General features: G+C 49.6%; 1 protein-coding gene across 1 annotated transcript; it reads left to right on the top strand.

Moving 5' to 3' along the window:
- The first annotated feature begins 13,020 nt into the window (after window positions 1-13,020).
- LOC135371469 (uncharacterized) lies at window positions 13,021-15,442 on the top strand. The gene is made up of 2 exons (XM_064605519.1): window positions 13,021-13,167; window positions 14,366-15,442. Exons 1-2 carry the CDS (start codon window positions 13,021-13,023, stop codon window positions 15,440-15,442), a joined length of 1,224 nt encoding a protein of 407 aa, XP_064461589.1.
- The last annotated feature ends 2,262 nt before the right edge of the window (window positions 15,443-17,704 follow it).

The following is a 17,704-nucleotide window of genomic DNA, read 5'->3' as shown; positions in this document are numbered from 1 at the left end:
GGGTGATCGGGCGAGGCCGGGGTCCAACAGTGCTGAGTGGCCTGTGTGGTAGTAGGTCCCGCAAGAAGGAGTCCAGCTGATCGAGCAACCCGCATCCCTCGGCCGCTAGCTGGACAATGGCTCGAAGGGATGCCTGACGTGGTCCGAGCTCAGGGAGATAGTTGACCAGGAAGGCCCTGAGCAGCCCCAGAGGTGAGGGGGTGCTGTGCAGGAGGGTGGGTAATCAAATGATGACTCGGCGACGACGGGAGTACGGTCAGCCAGGGCAGGCGCCATCGAAGAGGCCTGGGAGAGGTTCTAGTTGGAGGGGATGCCGCATCAGAACGGGCGGGGCACCCAGCTGAGTCCATGTGTAGAGGAGTGGCCTCGGCAGACTGGCGTGCCTAAGCAGTAGGCACCTCTGACGGTTCCTGGGAGAAAGGGGCACGCCGGGACCCCACTGGAGAGGCTGCGCGCAGCGTCTCCAAGGCAGCTGAAACCCTGGAGAGGTGGTTGCTTGTTCGCCGGATGCCCTTGATCCCCTCAAGGGTACGCTGAGGGATGCGTCAACCAGGCCCATGTTGATGAAGCGGGAACCCGCAAGGTGAGCTCGGCCTCCTTGAAGGCAAGAAGTGGTAAGTCCTCTTGGCTCCAACGAGGGCGTGTTCTCGTGGTGTCGACAGCAGGGTCTGCCTCCAGGGGATGGGCGCGTCGCCTATGTTGCCCCAGTCGGTTGGCCGTCCGGAAAACCCTAAAGCATCTAGAAACAGAGCACTGGTGTTCGGGACAGGACGTTGTCCATCGTCGGGAGACCTGTAGAAGATATGGCACCATCCGCCGCCGGCACATTTCCTGAAGAAGGTACCGCCAACTCCATTCCGGGGTGGTGCCAGTTATGGTGGGCACCCAAGCCTTGAGTCGAAGCACAGCGCCGGCCACATATTAAGCAGATGATGAGAGCAGGCACAGAATTAATCACAGGATTAGTCACTTGATCCACACCTTGATCAGTCACAGGATTAGGAACACGATCCACACTTTGATCAACCACAGGATTAGGCACACCATCCACACTTTGATCAACCACAGGATTAGTCATAGGGGACGCCTGTCCCACTGGCTGGTCAAGTTGAACTTGAACCTGCCTGCGGTGAGTTAGTCTTATATGTTGCGCTAGACCGCGCTCAGTCCTGAAGGGCCTCTCGCATATGCATGCAGAGAACCATGATGACGCAAGCCCGTCACCGACTAGGCTGTTGGGCACACAACCGCGGCAGCGGTGGAGCGTAAACACACTTGTTTGATTTCGCGCCAAAAGAAAGGCACCGAGGGCCAAAACTCAGCCGCTAAGCACGTCACCACCTAAGCACCTGAACCGACTTTAGCCACCTGATACACAAGGTAACAGGGCCCGGGGGACACCACGTGGAGGTATCGCTCTGGATTGGTCCCCCCTGTTTCCGCTCGGGAAAGCAGATTATTCTTACTCCCGCCTTTGAATGGATTGTATTTGAAAAAAACATGGTGGGTATTCGTCCTTTGGGACATATAGCTAAAATTCTTTATTGCATGAAAAAATCATCCGTACAACAAGCATTCCCTTTTTACAAGGAAAAAATGTTAAAACCTATAAGGAACGGAAAGTAGCCCTAGTGTGGATCCTATAAGCATAAATAAAACCAACACAGACCCAAAAACACAACGAGCCCATCTCCCATTTAGAAAACTGGAGATCGGAAAGGTACCGTTGTGACTTTCTACAGAGAAGACCTCTTTCAGTGAAAGTAATAGCCATACAAGAAACATGGTTAACATTATACAATGCTTTACAAGATTGAACAATATCACTACGTAAATATTTTCTCTCTTTTTCCCTTGTAAAATCCTCTAATGGACGGTATTCACCTCTGACTTGAATATCTAAAACGGTCAGATTGCTATCAGAGACAAAGACTAGGTCGGGTTTGAAGAATTCGTCTCCCGTTTGGGTACGGGGCTCTCCAGATACAGTAAGACCATTATTTTCTAGTTTCCTTTTAACTTTATTGACAATCATTTCATGCCTCTGAATACGCATACCATGAGTTCAAGGACAGGCTTGAATGATATGGGCATTTGTCTCTGAGGTGAAGGAGCCGGCCCGACATCTGGTGGGGCGGACCCTCCCACGAGCGCAACGGCTGAGGGCAGGGAGAGCATGGAGGCGATGTTTGATCAGATCAATGTACTCATCTGACCTCAAGAACTTCGGAGGATTCTTAATCCATTTAGCAGGTGGCGAGCCGACTGCCTCACACAGACCCTTGCCGTCGGTGGTGCTGTAGAGCTGGGAAGACCAAAATGCATCTTGTTTAGCTTTGGTATCCAACACTGTACTTCGACATAAAGCATCACTAAGTCTGGTGGTTTCTTTAAGGTAAAAGTCGGTGGTAGCGAGATGGGCGGACAAGGGATCCCCGCCGGAGCCAAGCCTGACTAATCGATTAAGGCGAATCCGAGGAAGCATTAACACAAAACAGGGAATCCCTAATCCGTCATTCTGAACAGATGCATAAAGAAAAAGCAGAAGGCACATCGTGTGGAAGATGTAAGAATTGTTTAACGAAGCGCCTAATGCACCTGTCTTCCTTTTGCAAGATGTGTTGCTTAACATTCGAGGTGGTCCAGTTATAGATGGTTCGAGGAAGTTGAACAGCAAGAGAATAAGCTTTTGATGAGGCTTTAGGGGGGTTTTACCGAGAGCTTCAAGTAGATGCACAATACTGGTGTGTTTAGGAGAGACAAAACCTTCGGGAGAAATAAAGAGCCCTAGATATTTCAGCTTAGAGGAGGCGGTAAGGACAGGAAGCGAGTCTACTCCAATTAAGTAGCTGGTATTTGTGACCTTGACGCGCTTCTGCCTTCCCGAAGGGGTAAGGGTGAGGGTACCACGCTTTGCAAAGTTTACCTCAAGACCACGAGAGGCGGCAAATAAGGTAAAGCAACCTGAAAAAGTTTGAAGACCCGCGGGCGATTCGGCTAACAAAATTCAGTCGTCAGCGAAGGCTAGGGCGGCTAACCTCTTCTCACCCCATTGGACTCCGATGTGCCCGGGAAGTTCCTGAAGGAAATCGTCAATGATTAAATTAGAAAGGAGGGGTGAGAGAGGGTCGCCCTGCCTAATGCCTCTTCTCGGGCGTACAGTACAGGAGGTACTACCCATTTCAAGCGTGGAAGAGGAGTTGGAGTAGAACCAGTTAAGATAATTTATCAAAAGGGGGTCGGTTCCCCCGCGCTCTTGGGATAAGAAAATTGCCCTTTGATCAATGATATCAAATGCGCGCTTGAGAACAAGGGTGGCGCAAACAAGAGAGGAGCAATTAGATCTAGCCTGCTTAATTATACAACTAAGAGTGGCTGCGTTCTCTATGGTGCCATCAGAGGGCCGAAAACCCCTTTGAAGAGGGTGATTCCTGATATGAGCCCGTAGCTTGGAGTCGATGACCTTATGAAACAATCTAATAAGAAGGTGGGCAATCGATATAGGACGAAAGTCCGCAGTATCGATACTTCTACTCTTTTTTGGTATGAACACGGTTCGAGAAGTGCAGAGACTAGAGGGAAGTCGGCCAATAAAGAGAAATAGGTTAAACAAAATAACCAAGGTTCTTATAGGTATCTTCTTTCACTGACCAACAGTCATACCATCAGGACCTGAAGAGGTGTTAGACTTGGGGAAGGCGGCTAAGATTTCGTCCTCAGAGATAGCAGAAAGGGGAATCCTTCTGCTAGAAGAAGGAGTAAAAGGGGTTTCTAAAAAGGCAGCTTCGCTCTCGGATTTCATAACATTAGCCCAAAAATAGACAACTTCATCGGCATTAGCTTCACTAACGTATTCGCCTTCGATAATTTCGTTTGCAAGGCGCTTACGATCTTTGGTGAATAGTCGTTGGTATCGAGCGTACCTCTGTCTACGCAGAGTTCGATTGCTGCATTTACCCAAGGCCCGCGTAGGGTTTCTAGAGTGCTTAGGGGTCTTTGTGAGGAGCGAGTCTGAATGAACCTCTCTATGTCGGCAAAGCTGAGACATTGATTAAGGGCCTCTGAAACAAGTTTGGCCAAGGCCCGGTCGGAGGGAGAAGTGTGGAGCATCTCACCATATTCTTGAAGCGCTGACTGAATCTCAAAAAGACCAGTATGAGCGGGAGTACCACTAAGGTCATCAGGTCCAAGCCAATCCTCGCTCAGAGATTCCTGGAATTCTTCAGATTGGGCATCATTGAGATCATGCAGAAGTTTTTGGTACGCTTTATCTCTCCTCTTATTTTTAATTTGTTCTGTTGACCATTGAGGAAATATTTTAGCTAGATCGACGTTAATGAATTTAACCTGACTGTTCCTACAAAGATTAACTTCTGCTGCTGCTAATATACGCAGGTCCTCGTCAGACAAAAAGTAGTTTTTACGACTAGTATCGACTCTTTCGTTGGCAAGTTCTGGGTCACACTTCCTTAAGTGTTGCGTTAGTCCCCCTTTTTTGAAAGATTTCGCACATCTAGGGCAATTTTCCATGATCGGGAGTCCTGTCGCCTGACAGGTATTTGAGGATATAAGGGTGTCAAAATGCTCCCAATACAATACTAAGGAGAAAGAGGAGTCAAAACGCTTCAGGATAGCAATCCCACAACGCAAAATTACTAACTGACAAAAGGAAAGACAAAAGGACAAAAAATGAAAATTACAAAACGAAAGCAGATTATTCTTACTCTAGCCTATCACTCGTCTTTGAATGGACTGTATCTCAAGAGCATCGTGGGCATTGGTCCTTTGTGAGATATAGCTATTAACTCTTCATTGCAGGGAAAATACAATCATTTTTTTGCTCTTGTTAGGCAAGAGCTTAAAACCCTTACACACGGCCGGTCGACCTGAAGAAAAATCTAAAACAATATAACGACCCGCGACATACAAATAGACAGAGAAGGGCCAGACACCGGGGGGACAAACCAAGGTTCTTTTATGCCGTGCTGGCCTTCTTTTCAAGACAACCCCTCTCAGATAAGGTTATAGGCACATGCAGAACCCTTAAAGCTTCAGTCAGTTCAATGAGTTTGACATTAAAACCATCAATTGAGTACTTTAGGACTTTATCCCGAGAAAAGGCACTTAAAGGTTTAAATTCGCCCCTTACTTCCATGATCCATCTACATCCATGATATATGTAATGCCATGCTTACAGACTACCAAATCTGGTTTATAGACGTTATCATGGATGAGTACTCTCTGCTCTTTCAATACGGTAGCACCCATACCAGTTAATCAGTTTTGCAGCTTAATTACAATGTTGTCATTGCGCTTCACGCAAGCACCATGCATTTTAGGACAACCTTGTATTACATGCGAGATAGTTTCAGCATAATGGCAGCCTGCACTACATCTAGTTAGTTTAAATCGAGCACGCGCACATCTCGAAGGCGTTGGAAGGGCGTGGATATGGAGTTTGATGAGATCTACCCACTCGGCTGCTGACAGGAAGGCTGGAGGGTCCCTGATCCAAAAGGGCGATGGGGACGAATGCATTTCCTCCAGGCCCCGTCCATCCATAGTGCCGAGTAGGTGGACTCTCCAGTAGTGCTGCTGGGCCGATATAGACGTCAAGGCGTGGCTACCAACCTGCAAGGGCCGTACAATTCTATTACACTATTTTATGACACTAGGCGATGTAGCAAGGGCTGCTAAGTAAGGGTGCTCAACCTTATTTTGTATAGCAAGCAAACGCGATAAACGTATTCGTAGCAAGCTATATTCCATACATGGAATGCCCAATCCACCATCCTCTAGTTTTGTATAAAGGAAGGCGTTGGGGATATCATGTGGCAAGTGAACAAATTCTCGCACGCATCTACGCACTAGACCATCGTATTTCTGAATCATTCTAAGATTAATGTCAGAGACTGACCAATCATAAGTCAGTCTGGGCAGGTAATATTATAAGAGAATAACCATTTTCTGGTGCGGTTTTAATAGACTAGTACGGAGGGCCAACAGGTCCTCTCCCGCTGATTCTATGCAAGGGAAAGCCCGACCGCATGAGTCAACCCAGACACCTAGATATTTCAACCTTTCTGAGACCGTCAGTGCCGGAATAGGGTCGGCCGCCACAAAATACTGACATGGGGTGACCGCTACCAACTTCTGTTTGCCCGATGGCGTTAGAGTCAGGGAGGCGCACTTTCTAACATTAATCTCAAAACAGCTAGCGCCGGCGAACAAGGTAAATTGATCTAATAACCGTTGAAGGCCAACAGGGGTTTCAGCCAGGAGAATGACATCATCAGAAAGGCCAATTCGTCTAGGCGTTGCCCTTGGATTTCAGGTCCTATGTGCTCCGGTAGGGCAGCCAGGAAACCATCAATTATGAGATTAAATAGTAGGGGTGAAAGGGGGTCACCCTGGCACACTCCCATTGCTGGCTTTACGAGCTTCGTGGATCCCATAAACTCCAGGGTGACCGAGCTGGTCTCGTGGAAGTTCTGAATGTAATTCCTAACCAGTGGATCGACACCACGAAGCTCTAAGGCTTTATAGATGGCTGCTAGTGGGACTGAATCAAAAGCCCGTCTGAGGTCAATAGATACGAGAGCTAAGCCCCGACATCTTCTCCTGGCTTCATTTAACAGCGTTCGGAGTAATGTTAGGTTCTCAAATGCTCCATCAGTAGGTCTAAATGCTCTTTGGACCTTATGTAGGTTAACAGATCGCCTAAGCTGATGGTCAAGCAGTTTATGGAATACGCGAAGAGCAACTGGCGCAATAGTTATCGCGCGGAAATCCTCAGGAACCGTACTTGTCTTGTTCTTGGGGATGAAAATTGTCCTGGCTCCAGTTAGTAAAGGAGGCAGACGGCCAACCCATACCAGCAGATTGTAGACGGCAGCTAGGTCCTCGGCCGGGATGCTTTTCAAGGTGTCGCATGTCATACCATCTGGGCCTGGGGCCGACTTCATCCCCACCAATACTCTTCGGAAAGCAGATTATTCTTACTCCCGCCTATCACTCGTCTTTGAAAATGGATTGTATTTAAGAGACATGGTGGGTATTCCTCCTTTGTGATATATAGCTATGTATGTCTGGCGCGGGGTGCCCCCACTCGCAGTACAGGACCACCGGGAGACACCCGTTGCCATCTTTCGCACACTTGATGACTCGGCAGTGCTCGCCGTACATAGCCGAGACCCCCCATCAGAGATAAACCCTGAGAGAGGCCCCAGTTGGCCGAGATACGTGCCTGGCTCCGGCCCACCACCAGCTAGCGCCCTCGCACCACACCACTCGACAGATAACGCCGGGGGTTGCCAAAGCCCCCCACCCCCCACCCCTCTGCTTCCACGCCGGATTACAGGAGGACGCCACCCCTCCTAGCCACCCTGAGGGCCCCTGTGGAACGGGGAAGGGGACGGATAAACTTTCCCCTCACCACAAAGCGGTCCCGGTGAACTTAAACCCGGCAAAAAGAAACAGGGTTTTACCCCTACGGCTGCTGCTACAAGAGGCCGCCACACCTCCCGGTATTCGTGACTTGCAGGCTAGGTTCCGGCCCCCAAGGAGCTGGGTTAGAACCACACCCCACGGAAGTTAGCCACAGGAACTGTGCCCGAACACCAGGTACCACCAGGGTTTGCCGCCAAATTAAGGGAAAGCAGATTATTCTTACTCGCGCCTATCACTCGTCTTAGAATGGACTGTATTTCCAAAACATGGTGGGTATTCGTCCTCTGTGATATATAGCTTCCAAAGACAGATTATTCTTCCTCCCTCCTGTCACTCGTCTTTGAATGGACGGTATTCCAAAAAAACATGGTGGGTATTCGTCCTTTGTGATATTGACGCAAGTTGTAGGATACGTAGGATAGAGGAGCAGCAAGCTTTAATGAGCAGCCGGAAGCCGGGCAGCCGAGAGAATGAATCTCCGCGCGCTAAGCCGCGCGGCACCCACACTTCGTCATGTATCACTATCCCTCCCGTGGAGGTATTGATCATCCTGATCAATGATTGGGACTGTGGTATGGCTTCATGCGAGACACGTGTACGACGTCTTCTTTTGAAGCCCTGTGAGTTCGGCGTTGCGCGCTGTCAGCCGTGCGGACGACATAGTTTACGGGCGAAGATAGGCGAAGCACTTCGTATGGGCGAAAGTACCGTCGCATGAGTTTCTCGGAAAGCCCAACTTTACGGTCCGGTTTCCACACCCAGACGAGGTCGCCCAACTGGTGCAAGGGGTCCGAGTGCGTGGAGTCTTAACGGTCCTTTTGGTTCGATTGGGAGATCAGAGTGTAGGTGCGGGCGAGTTGGCGGCTTTCTTCCGGACGGCTCATTAGTTCGGTCACGAAGTCTGTTCTGTGACCGGCGTCAACGTAGGGAAAAAGGGTGTCCAAAGTCGTGTCACTGGAGCGGGTAAACAGGAGGGAAAAGGGGCTGAAGGAGGTTATCTCGTGCCGGGAGGTGTTATAGGCATAGGTGATGAACGGCAGAACAGTGTCACAGTTGCGGTGGGACGCGTCCACATACATAGAAAGTAAGTCGGAGAGCGTGCGGTTGAGCCGTTGCACTGTGGATGGTATGCCGTGGTGGTAAGACGATGGACGCGACAGAGCAGGGAGAAGTTCTGAGACAAGCGTTGACAGGAAAGCTGACCCTCGGTCATTCAGCAGTTCCCTCGGTGCGCCGTGTCTCAATATGACCAGGTTGTGCAGCGGATCGAAAGTCTCTGGCATCATGCGGGAGTACATCACAAAGTAATGGGAATCACCATGGTCCCTCATCTTCTTCATCTGTAGAAAAAGCAAGCAAAAATAACAATACTTATTGCGATCGCTAAAGTTATGTCGAGTTGTTTTCGCAGTTTTGCGCTGCTTACCGCAGTCCAGTACTCGCTTTCAGTTCTCCGATCCTGCCAGAGCGGCCGAACCCACCACCGCTTCTCTTTGCGTTTCGACTCTTTTTTCCTCTTCAGAAGAAGAAGCATATCCTTCATGAGGAGTAATTCTCTCTCCCTATTCATCGCACGCAATCAAAACGAACTAGGTAATCTGCAACAGGAATATGAGTATCACTCCGTAAATTGTTCTCCATTCTCCTACATTTTCACGGTGTATCAATTAAAGAATATGTAAATCCATACCTTGTATAAAATTGAGCTTGGTAGCCGAAGTGTTGTGAGCGTGCGATATCCGATGCTGCAGAAGCAAAGCACACGACAGGGACACGAAGCGCAACCAACATATAACCAGATGGAACCAGACGAAACCAGAAGCGCCTCGGGGACGCGTGGGCACAAAAGAAGACGCACATCTTGACTGCTCGTTTACGAAAGTGGAAACAGACGACATAGCGTGCTTTCACCAGTATATAGCTACAATGCAACTATGTACGTAGAAGTGAAAAATGCTTGGGATTACAAGTCGTTTCTGAAACAATTTCTACTTCAAACCACTTTGAACCACATGAGAATCCTACCACCGGCTGTGCTCTGTGAGGTTTTCGCTACATTTTCCGAAGACTTTCTAGACGAATCGCGGCACAGTCAGTGCCAGTCCTTGTCGTTTTTACCCTTCGTCCTCGTGCTACCCAGCACTGTTTTTTTTAATAATTTTTAATTTAAACATATACCAACCAACCCAAACACTTGCTCTGTTTCGCGGCTCAGTTCCCCCTGAAGTCGACACAGGGCGCATACTAACCCCCCTGACCCCCACTCCTTGAATTGTCCTCTCTCCATCTGTCCACATGTGTCAAGTCTAGTTGCTCAAAGTCGTAGTTGCTTCGCGGCGCTAACACGGATTCAAAAAGAGAAGGAAGAGAAAGAACCAACTGTTTCAAAAACTATTTGGGATTGGAGACATTTATCACCCTGCTATTTTCATGTGCCTAATATATCAAGCAAAAACAGCAAAGGTTTTGAAATTTCCTTTCTCTCGGAGTGCTTCCAACGTTCGTTAGACGCACGGACACATGGTCGTGTGTTCAGTTCCCATCCAGTATTGTCGTATTCTTTGAGACAACGGCTTCTGTCGTCTGCTACAGCATTTCACGCTGTTGTAGGCAAAGAGCGCATTATCACCGCTGTCATTTAATAATTCAATATATGTCTTATAACTATAGTTTATTGTTTTTGTGATTACTGAACTGATACTTTGTAAGCTCGGCTTAAACAATGAGATACTGCATCAGATAGATAAAACTGCCGGTGTGTTCGAGGACATCCATGTGTTGCCCTCAACACGTGGCATCTGGCAACCGTGGCAACCGCGTCCATAGCACGATGCTGACGCGTCACCATGCCAACCACGCCGCCCGGCCAGCCGAGAATCCGTCTCATGCGGTTGGAAGAGCTTAGGTACCGCGCTGCTCACGTTCCGCGCGGCTCGGCGGAGGCAACGCTGGACCATTTCGGTTGCAAAATACGCTCCATGCGGGTGGCGCCTTAGACTTGGCATGGTTGAGCACGAGCGGCGATATGTTTGCACAAGATTTCGCTTGACCCGTCGCGCGCCGAGAGAACAAAAATAACACAAAAAAGAAGACGATACATCAGCGGCACTGCATTTCCAAGCAAGCGCCAAAATGTTGTGAAGCGCTGACTGCGCGAACCACTTCGCTGCGCCATCCCTCAAGTGTAGACGACGAAGTGCCGGCTATGATGCGCCGCCTCATGCCCATGGGCGAATCCGAGGGCAATTCCCGTGCTACAACTTGGGCATCCAGCACGAAGGTCTGGTCTGCCTTCTTGGCGACGAGATCAGGTTTCAGAGTCCCCTCAGGCACCTGTGTCTCTCCCATCCAACTGGCACCACTGTGGTCTCCCATCCCAACTCATGGAGCCCCTTGTCCACGTACTTCACGGTGGTATCCGCGCCCCATGTGTCCGGTGACACGTTTACAATATATGTGCTAAGGTCTCGTGGGACTGGCAACCTGCGCGGCACTGTTTCTCTGCTTCCACGCCTCGGCCCGACCTCGTCCGACAAGGGAGGGCATTCACTCTTATTTTAACGGCGTCAATGAATTGCCTGACCTGCAGGACTCGGGTGCCCTCCGCAATCCAAGCGTTAGCGAAGGGAACCAGTAAAGCATCAGCCAGGGCCGTTCCGTCTGGTATAGTGCCCTACACCAATATTTCTTGACGGCCGCTGCTGAACGAAGGAGACGCCCATCGAAGGTGGGAGCCTCTTCACCCTTCCGCAAGGCCTTCGTCATCAAAGCCGTCGACATAGCTTCTTTGACAACGTGAGGAGAAGACTCCAGGAGATTTCTTATCCTGGCACGCTGGAGGGTGGAAATACTGGTGCGAAGGGGAGGGGGATCCCAAGGCCGCCGCCCGCTGCTGGCACGTGGAAGTAAGCCATGGGGGTATCGTGTGGAAGTTTAATCCAGCGGCGAAAGGCGGCTCTGATGTTGACATCTAACTTCTCCAACAGCCCCCTTGACCATTACCCCAATATCAGGCGGTAGTAGAGTCTTGGTAATAAATAGTACCACAGGATTACCAGATGTTGCTGGGGCTTTAGCGGCGCCTTTTGGACACGTTGTAACAGAGTAGAAACTTCGTAAAGTTGGGGGCGTTGGCCTGCCCGCTAGAGTGAAGGATACCCCTAGGTACCTCCAAGTGAAGTCCGGACCTGCGGCAGACACACTCTGCCCTGCAACTTGAAAAGTGGCCGCCGAGTCAACTTTCATCTTCTTTTCTCTGCCGGAATATATCATGGCCACAGTAAGGGTTTTGGCCGGGTTGATGTTCAAACCTCTTGCAGCTAGGTAGGTGGTGGCTTCGTGTAGTCGATGCTGGAGCCCGACGGGGGAGGACGCGACGAGGATAAGGTCATCGGCAAAAGCCATAGCGTCCAGCGTCGACTCCCCCACTCTGAACCCAGTGCCACCGCCCCCCTTCTTGAGAAATCCATCCAGTACTAAGTTAAAGAGTAGGAGGATAGTGGATCCCCCTGTCTGACTCCTGTTGTCGGCTGCACCATCCGTGAGGAGGCACCAATCTTGAGTAGCGTTGGCGTGTCCCGGTAAAGATCCTTCACGTACTCTACGAAGTCAGGTGACAGGCCAGCCTCCGTTGCAGCCATGAAGATCGCCTCCCGCGAGACCCGATCGAAGGCCTTAGTCAAGTCAGTCACATCCAGGAATAGAGATCTCCCTGCGGACTTCGCCTCTGCGATGATCGTCTTCAAAAGCGTCACGTTTTCAGCGCAGCCGTCTACAGGTATAAATGCGCGTTGCCTGAAGTCCAGGGTGAGATGTGAAGATAATCTCACAGGATCCGATGATATCACCCTCACCTGATATGACCTCAAAATGACTGATGCTTATTGGCCGAAAGTCCGTGGGCCGGGATGCGTCAGCCTTCTTTGGGACGAATGTCATCCTCGCATTCCTGAGACAAGTTGGTACCCTGCCCACGACTATGAGCAGGTTCATTAGGACCCGAAGCACTGTCATTGGAACGGCCCGGAGATTCCTCGCTGTAAAGTTGTCTGGGCCTGGCGTTGAATTCATGGACGACATGTTGGCTTTGACCTCCTGTGATGTAATTAAGTGTAAAGGGTAGAAGGTTGGTGCACTAGGAACACTGGTGCCGTCAGGGGCCGATGGGGGTGAACTCGTCATAGTTACTTCCCAGGCATCAAGAAATGCCCGCTCGTCCTCGACTGCAGCTTTCGCGTAACCATCGAGGATCGACCGGGCGCAATCAGATTGACGACGTCCGAAGAGGTGCTGCGTACGTACAAATTGAATAATCTTCATCTTCCTGCGGCTTAGTTCGCGCTGTAGTCGTTGTTGACTAGTAGACGCAACAGCACCCCGAGATCCACCTACGTCAGGAACGGTGAAGAGATCGTCGATGTAATTGTTCAACTCCGTGTAAATATCGCCTCCGGCGGCAGCATGACGAGCCAGATCATAAAGACGGGCCGCCTGGAACTCCGCATGTGCTGGTCGACTCGCCAAATTCCCTAACTCATTAAGGATCACCTGACGCCTGGATCGATCAGAGACATGTACGGCGTCTGGAGGGAGAGCATCGAGAGCCCCAATTCTACCAAAGGTCGGTGTGGATGGTCGGGGATCCGGGCCGACGGGGTCGGTCACAGCAGCAGACTGAGCCGGCAGAGCCGGCACCCCATGGCGCCGGCTTCCTCTTTGGTTGGTTTCAGAACTTTCACCTAGCGAATTCGACGGGGGGTAGGCCAGAGCTCCGTTAGTTCCATGCCCGCCGAAGCCGTACCAGGGGTAACAGGCAGCACCACGAGACGGTGGAGTTGACCATTTCCATGGAAGAGGTTATATGTTGCGCATCACCACGGCTTGCAGCAGGCATCGCATGACCCCTAACTGCACACATGAGCCGTCAGCGCCCAATTCACTGGCTAACAGACCAGCGCAACACGGTCCCGCTAACGGCGACAGGCACGTACGGACCCTTTCCTTTTCCCTCCACACCCGCTTCCCAGTCGCGGGATAACAGGGGGGAGTCACCAACCCCAGCGGTAAGACAAGAGTCGTCCCCTCCTTTTGCCGGGCTTCCAAGTTGCTTGATAACAGATTAATCTTAGCAGATTAATCTTACCCCAAAAGCAGATTAATCTTACTGCTGCCTATTACTCGACCTTGAATGGATTTTATTTCAAAAACATGCTGGGTATGAAACTTGGTCGTCCTTTGTGTCATATAGCTATTCACCATTTTTATTGTGTATACACAATAAATCATTCGCTTTTGACAAAAAGCTTAAACAGAAGCATGGAAAGTCGCCCTGTGAAACATTCTGTAAGAGTACATTGACCTCCGGCGTCGGGAACTTGGCGCCCCCATCGCCCGGCAGCAGCCGCAGTAGCCCCCTCCTGCACTCACGGTTGGGTCGCCGCAGGAGGGAGACCCCCACGTATAGCTGTGCGTGGCTGTCCCGTGTCTGGGGAAAAGGGGATCCTGGTGGTTTTAGTGGACTCAGAGGTTGGTTTGGACCATTCGGGGCCCCTCTGGGAAAGCAATACACCACTTTGGCCTCTGCTTCCCATAGACGGGTGGTCCTGGAAAGCCCGGCCAGGACTATTCAGCTAGTCGCCATCTCCCTTTTCATTGCTTTCTCTTTCTCTACCCCTCTCTTTCCTTTTTCACCTTCTTTGGCGGCAAGGGTCAACCTTGGGCAGTACTTCTTCCTTTAGAAAACTGCTCTCGGGTATAGTGCAGAGGCAGTGTTAACGTGTGGGACACGTTCCCTCGTTGGGCTCCATGGTGGGTGACATACTACTGCACCGAATCACCTCCTCCACTTTATGGATAACACTAAAAAAAACCTGATCGGCGCCATAAAAGGCACCGCACGGAATATCAAACGTTGCAGTTCTTCAACTCCACTGCAGAACCATGGTTCCCGAAGATTCTCATCCTTCAGGCTGAGGATCAGTCAAAAGCACTAGCTAGTATATCTCCGTTCCTCGTTGCTAAAACCCTTGAACAAGTCATTGGTAAAGCATACAATGCAAAAAAATTGAGAACTGGTGACACCCACATTGAGGTACAGAGCAGGCAACAGAGCTCAGCACTGTTGTCGCTAAAGCAAATTGGTGATATTCTAGTCTTAGTGACTGCGCACCGCACGCTCAACACAGTCAGAGGTGTTATCTCTAGTGAGGAGCTACTGCAGTGCTCCGAGACAGAGATCGAGGAGGGTTTAAAAGACCAAGGGGTGATCAGTGCCAAACGAATATCCATCCGCAGGGACAACAAGGAAACACCTACCAGGCACGTCATATTATCTTTCCAGTTGCACACACTCCCCACAGAAATTAAGGCTGGGTATGTAAACTGTCACGTCCGACCTTACATACCCAACCCACGTCGATGTTTCAAGTGCCAGAGATTTGTCCACCATTCCCAAGTGTGCCGTGGACGCCTGATATGCTCCAAGTGCGCGGGTGACGGCAATGACCATAATCCAGAGTCATGTAAGAACACTTTCCGTTGTGTCAACTGCGAAGGCCACCACCCATCCTATTCAAGAAGCTGCCCACGCTTTAGCGATGAAAAAGAAATATTGAAAATTAAGACTGTACAGCAGCTCACCTACAAAGCAGCGAAAACGCAACTGGAGTTTCAGAAAAAAGGATCTTTCTCTGAAGCGGTGCGTCGGGGAGTGGCATCGCTCAGAGTATCCGTGGAGATCCAAACTTGTGGGCCTCCACTCCACACTCCCCAAACACAAGGAAAGTCTGAGAAGAGTTCGCCTCCGCCGGCTCCCGCCACAATCTCTACGGAGGTTGATGGTGCGCTTTCAGTTTGGGATGGGCTCACTGGGAGCTCATCCCAGACTGCCACACACTCAATGGAGCTTGACGACGATGACTGCATGTCGCAGAAATCGTCGTCAAGTCTTCCAAGTACACTGGACCAGAGAGCTCCTTCTCAAGGGAAGGAGTAAAGAGAAAAGCACGGAGGTCGTGGTAGAGGCAAGTCGAAGGAGAAACAGAGGCTTCCCCCGCCAAGTGTCACACCCCCTTAACACACAATGTGCAGAGTCCCTTTGCTCTTTCCTCTTTCCATTCTAATTATGGGACAGGTTTTCCTTCAGTGGAACTGTTGAGGCCTCTACAGTAACATTGATGATGTACACGATTTTTTTGAAAAGTACACAGCTGTCTGTTTCTGCCTACAAGAAACATACCTACACGAAGAAAACCTAAACCCTTTCCGCCGACATAATATTTTCAGGAAGGACCGCACAGGCAGCGCACGTGCATCTGGTGGTGTGGCTGTAGTCCATCCACAGTGCATACCTGCAAAACACTTTCCACTCGTTACAGACTTGGAGGCAGTAGCAGTCGAAGTATGCCTCGACAGAAATTTCACGGTATGTTCACTGTACCTGCCCCCATCCGTGATAATAGAGCAAAGAGATTTCGAAGACTTATGCAATCAACTCCCCCAGCCGTTTATGATTTTAGGCGACCTGAATGCCCACAATCCTTTGTGGGGGAGTTCAAAACTAGATGCACGGGGGAAAATGTTGGAGAGGGTCCTCCTTTCGAAGTCACTCTGTCTTCTGAATACTGGTCTACCAACTTATGTGAACTCTTCAACACAAAATTTTTTTTGCATAGACATTTCACTATGCAGCCCATCATTTTTCAGCTTCTTGACTGGACAGTCGAACAGAATCCCCGAGGTAGCGACCATTTTCCGCTCAGTATTAAATTTCGTGGTCACACTAACAACATAAGAACACGTCCACCACGGTGGAAATTACAAGAGGCAAATTGGGAAATATTTGAAAGAGAAGCCAGTTTCCCATTTTCTGCTTTTCAGGGTTTGAATGTTGAGGAGGCAAATAAGCTGATCACTCATACAATTATAAATGCCGCTGAACAGTCCACAAACATCTGGCCGACTCTCCAAGCGCTGTGGAAGCACACGCAAAGAACAAAACCGGGCGTGGGGTGTCTTTCGACGACACCCCACTACAACAAACCTAATTGCTTTCAGGAGAGCTAGAGCGAAAGCTCGTTGGACGCGAAAGCAAGCAAAGATTCGTATCATCCTTAAATGCTACAACTCCATCACAGATAATATGGGACAGACTAAAGAAAATAACGGGCGACTATACAAGCTTCCGTGTACCATTGCTCCAAATAAACGGTACCGTGTGTCAAAGTATGGAGGAGCAGGCCAATGCCCTCGGGGAACATTTCCAGCAAGTGTCAAGTTCATCCCATTACAGCAGAAATTTCTTAAAAATTAAATCATCTGCTGAAAGAAAACATTTGATAGCGGGTTAGATGAGAGGTGCGGTTACAACTACCCTTTTTCAATGGCGGTGCTGCAAACGGCCCTGTCATCCCCTAAAAACTCGGCACCTGGACCTGATTGCATAGTGTACGCCATGCTTAAACATCTGTCTTTAACTTCATTAAAGTCTGTCCTGGATTTCTTTGATCTTGTCTGGCTAGAAGGTGTTCTCCCTTCTGGCTGGAAGGATGCACTTATAATTCCACTGCTGAAGCCAGGAAAAGATCCCTCGCACCCGTGCAGTAACCGACCCATAGCGCTGACAAGTTGTCTGGGGAAGACCTTTGAGCGCATGGTCAATAACCGTCTTATGTATTCTCTATAAGAAAATAATTGTTTAGATAAATATCAGTGTGGCTTTAGAGCTGCTTGCTCAACAGTCCACCAACTTTTGCGTTTGGCGACTACCATTAGAGAAGCCTTCGTCAGGAAACAGCACTGTATGTCTGTGTTCTTCGATCTAGAGAAGGCATGCGATACAGCATGGCGATATGGTATCCTTCGAGACTTGCATGCACTTGATATACGTGGTATAATAATACACATGGTATATAATATATTACCACTTTCTTGCAGGGGAGAACTTTCAGGGTACAAGTTGTGACAACACTATCTCGTCCATTCATCCAGGAAAATGGTGTCCCGCAGGGATCCGTACTTAGCGTGACCCTTTTCATCGTGAAAATGAATTCTATAGCAAGTGTTATCCCTACATCAATCGAGTATTCGTTATACGTCGACGATGTCCAGATTTCTTATTGCTCCTCTAACCTATCTGTGTGCGAACGTCAGCTACAGAGCTCTAACAATAAATAAGCTGGTTAGATGGTCTCAGGAAAATGGCTTCAAGTTCTCTCCCGACAAGACAGTTTGTGTTAGTTTCTCGAAGGTTCGGGGA

This window comes from Ornithodoros turicata, unplaced genomic scaffold, assembly GCF_037126465.1.
Source record: "Ornithodoros turicata isolate Travis unplaced genomic scaffold, ASM3712646v1 Chromosome11, whole genome shotgun sequence".
Lineage (NCBI taxonomy): Eukaryota > Metazoa > Arthropoda > Arachnida > Ixodida > Argasidae > Ornithodoros > Ornithodoros turicata.
The sequence above is the reverse complement of the archived record's forward strand: the minus strand, read 5'-3'. Positions and strand labels throughout refer to the sequence as shown.

Excerpts from the sequence above, each read along its gene's own strand:
- LOC135371469 (XM_064605519.1), top strand. The coding sequence starts at position 13,021 with ATGTACGGCGTCTGGAGGGAGAGCATCGAGAGCCCCAATTCTACCAAA. Across the intron at positions 13,168-14,365 it reads TGGCGCCGGCTTCCTCTTTG|TTCTTCAACTCCACTGCAGA; the intron begins GTTGGTTTCAGA and ends CAAACGTTGCAG.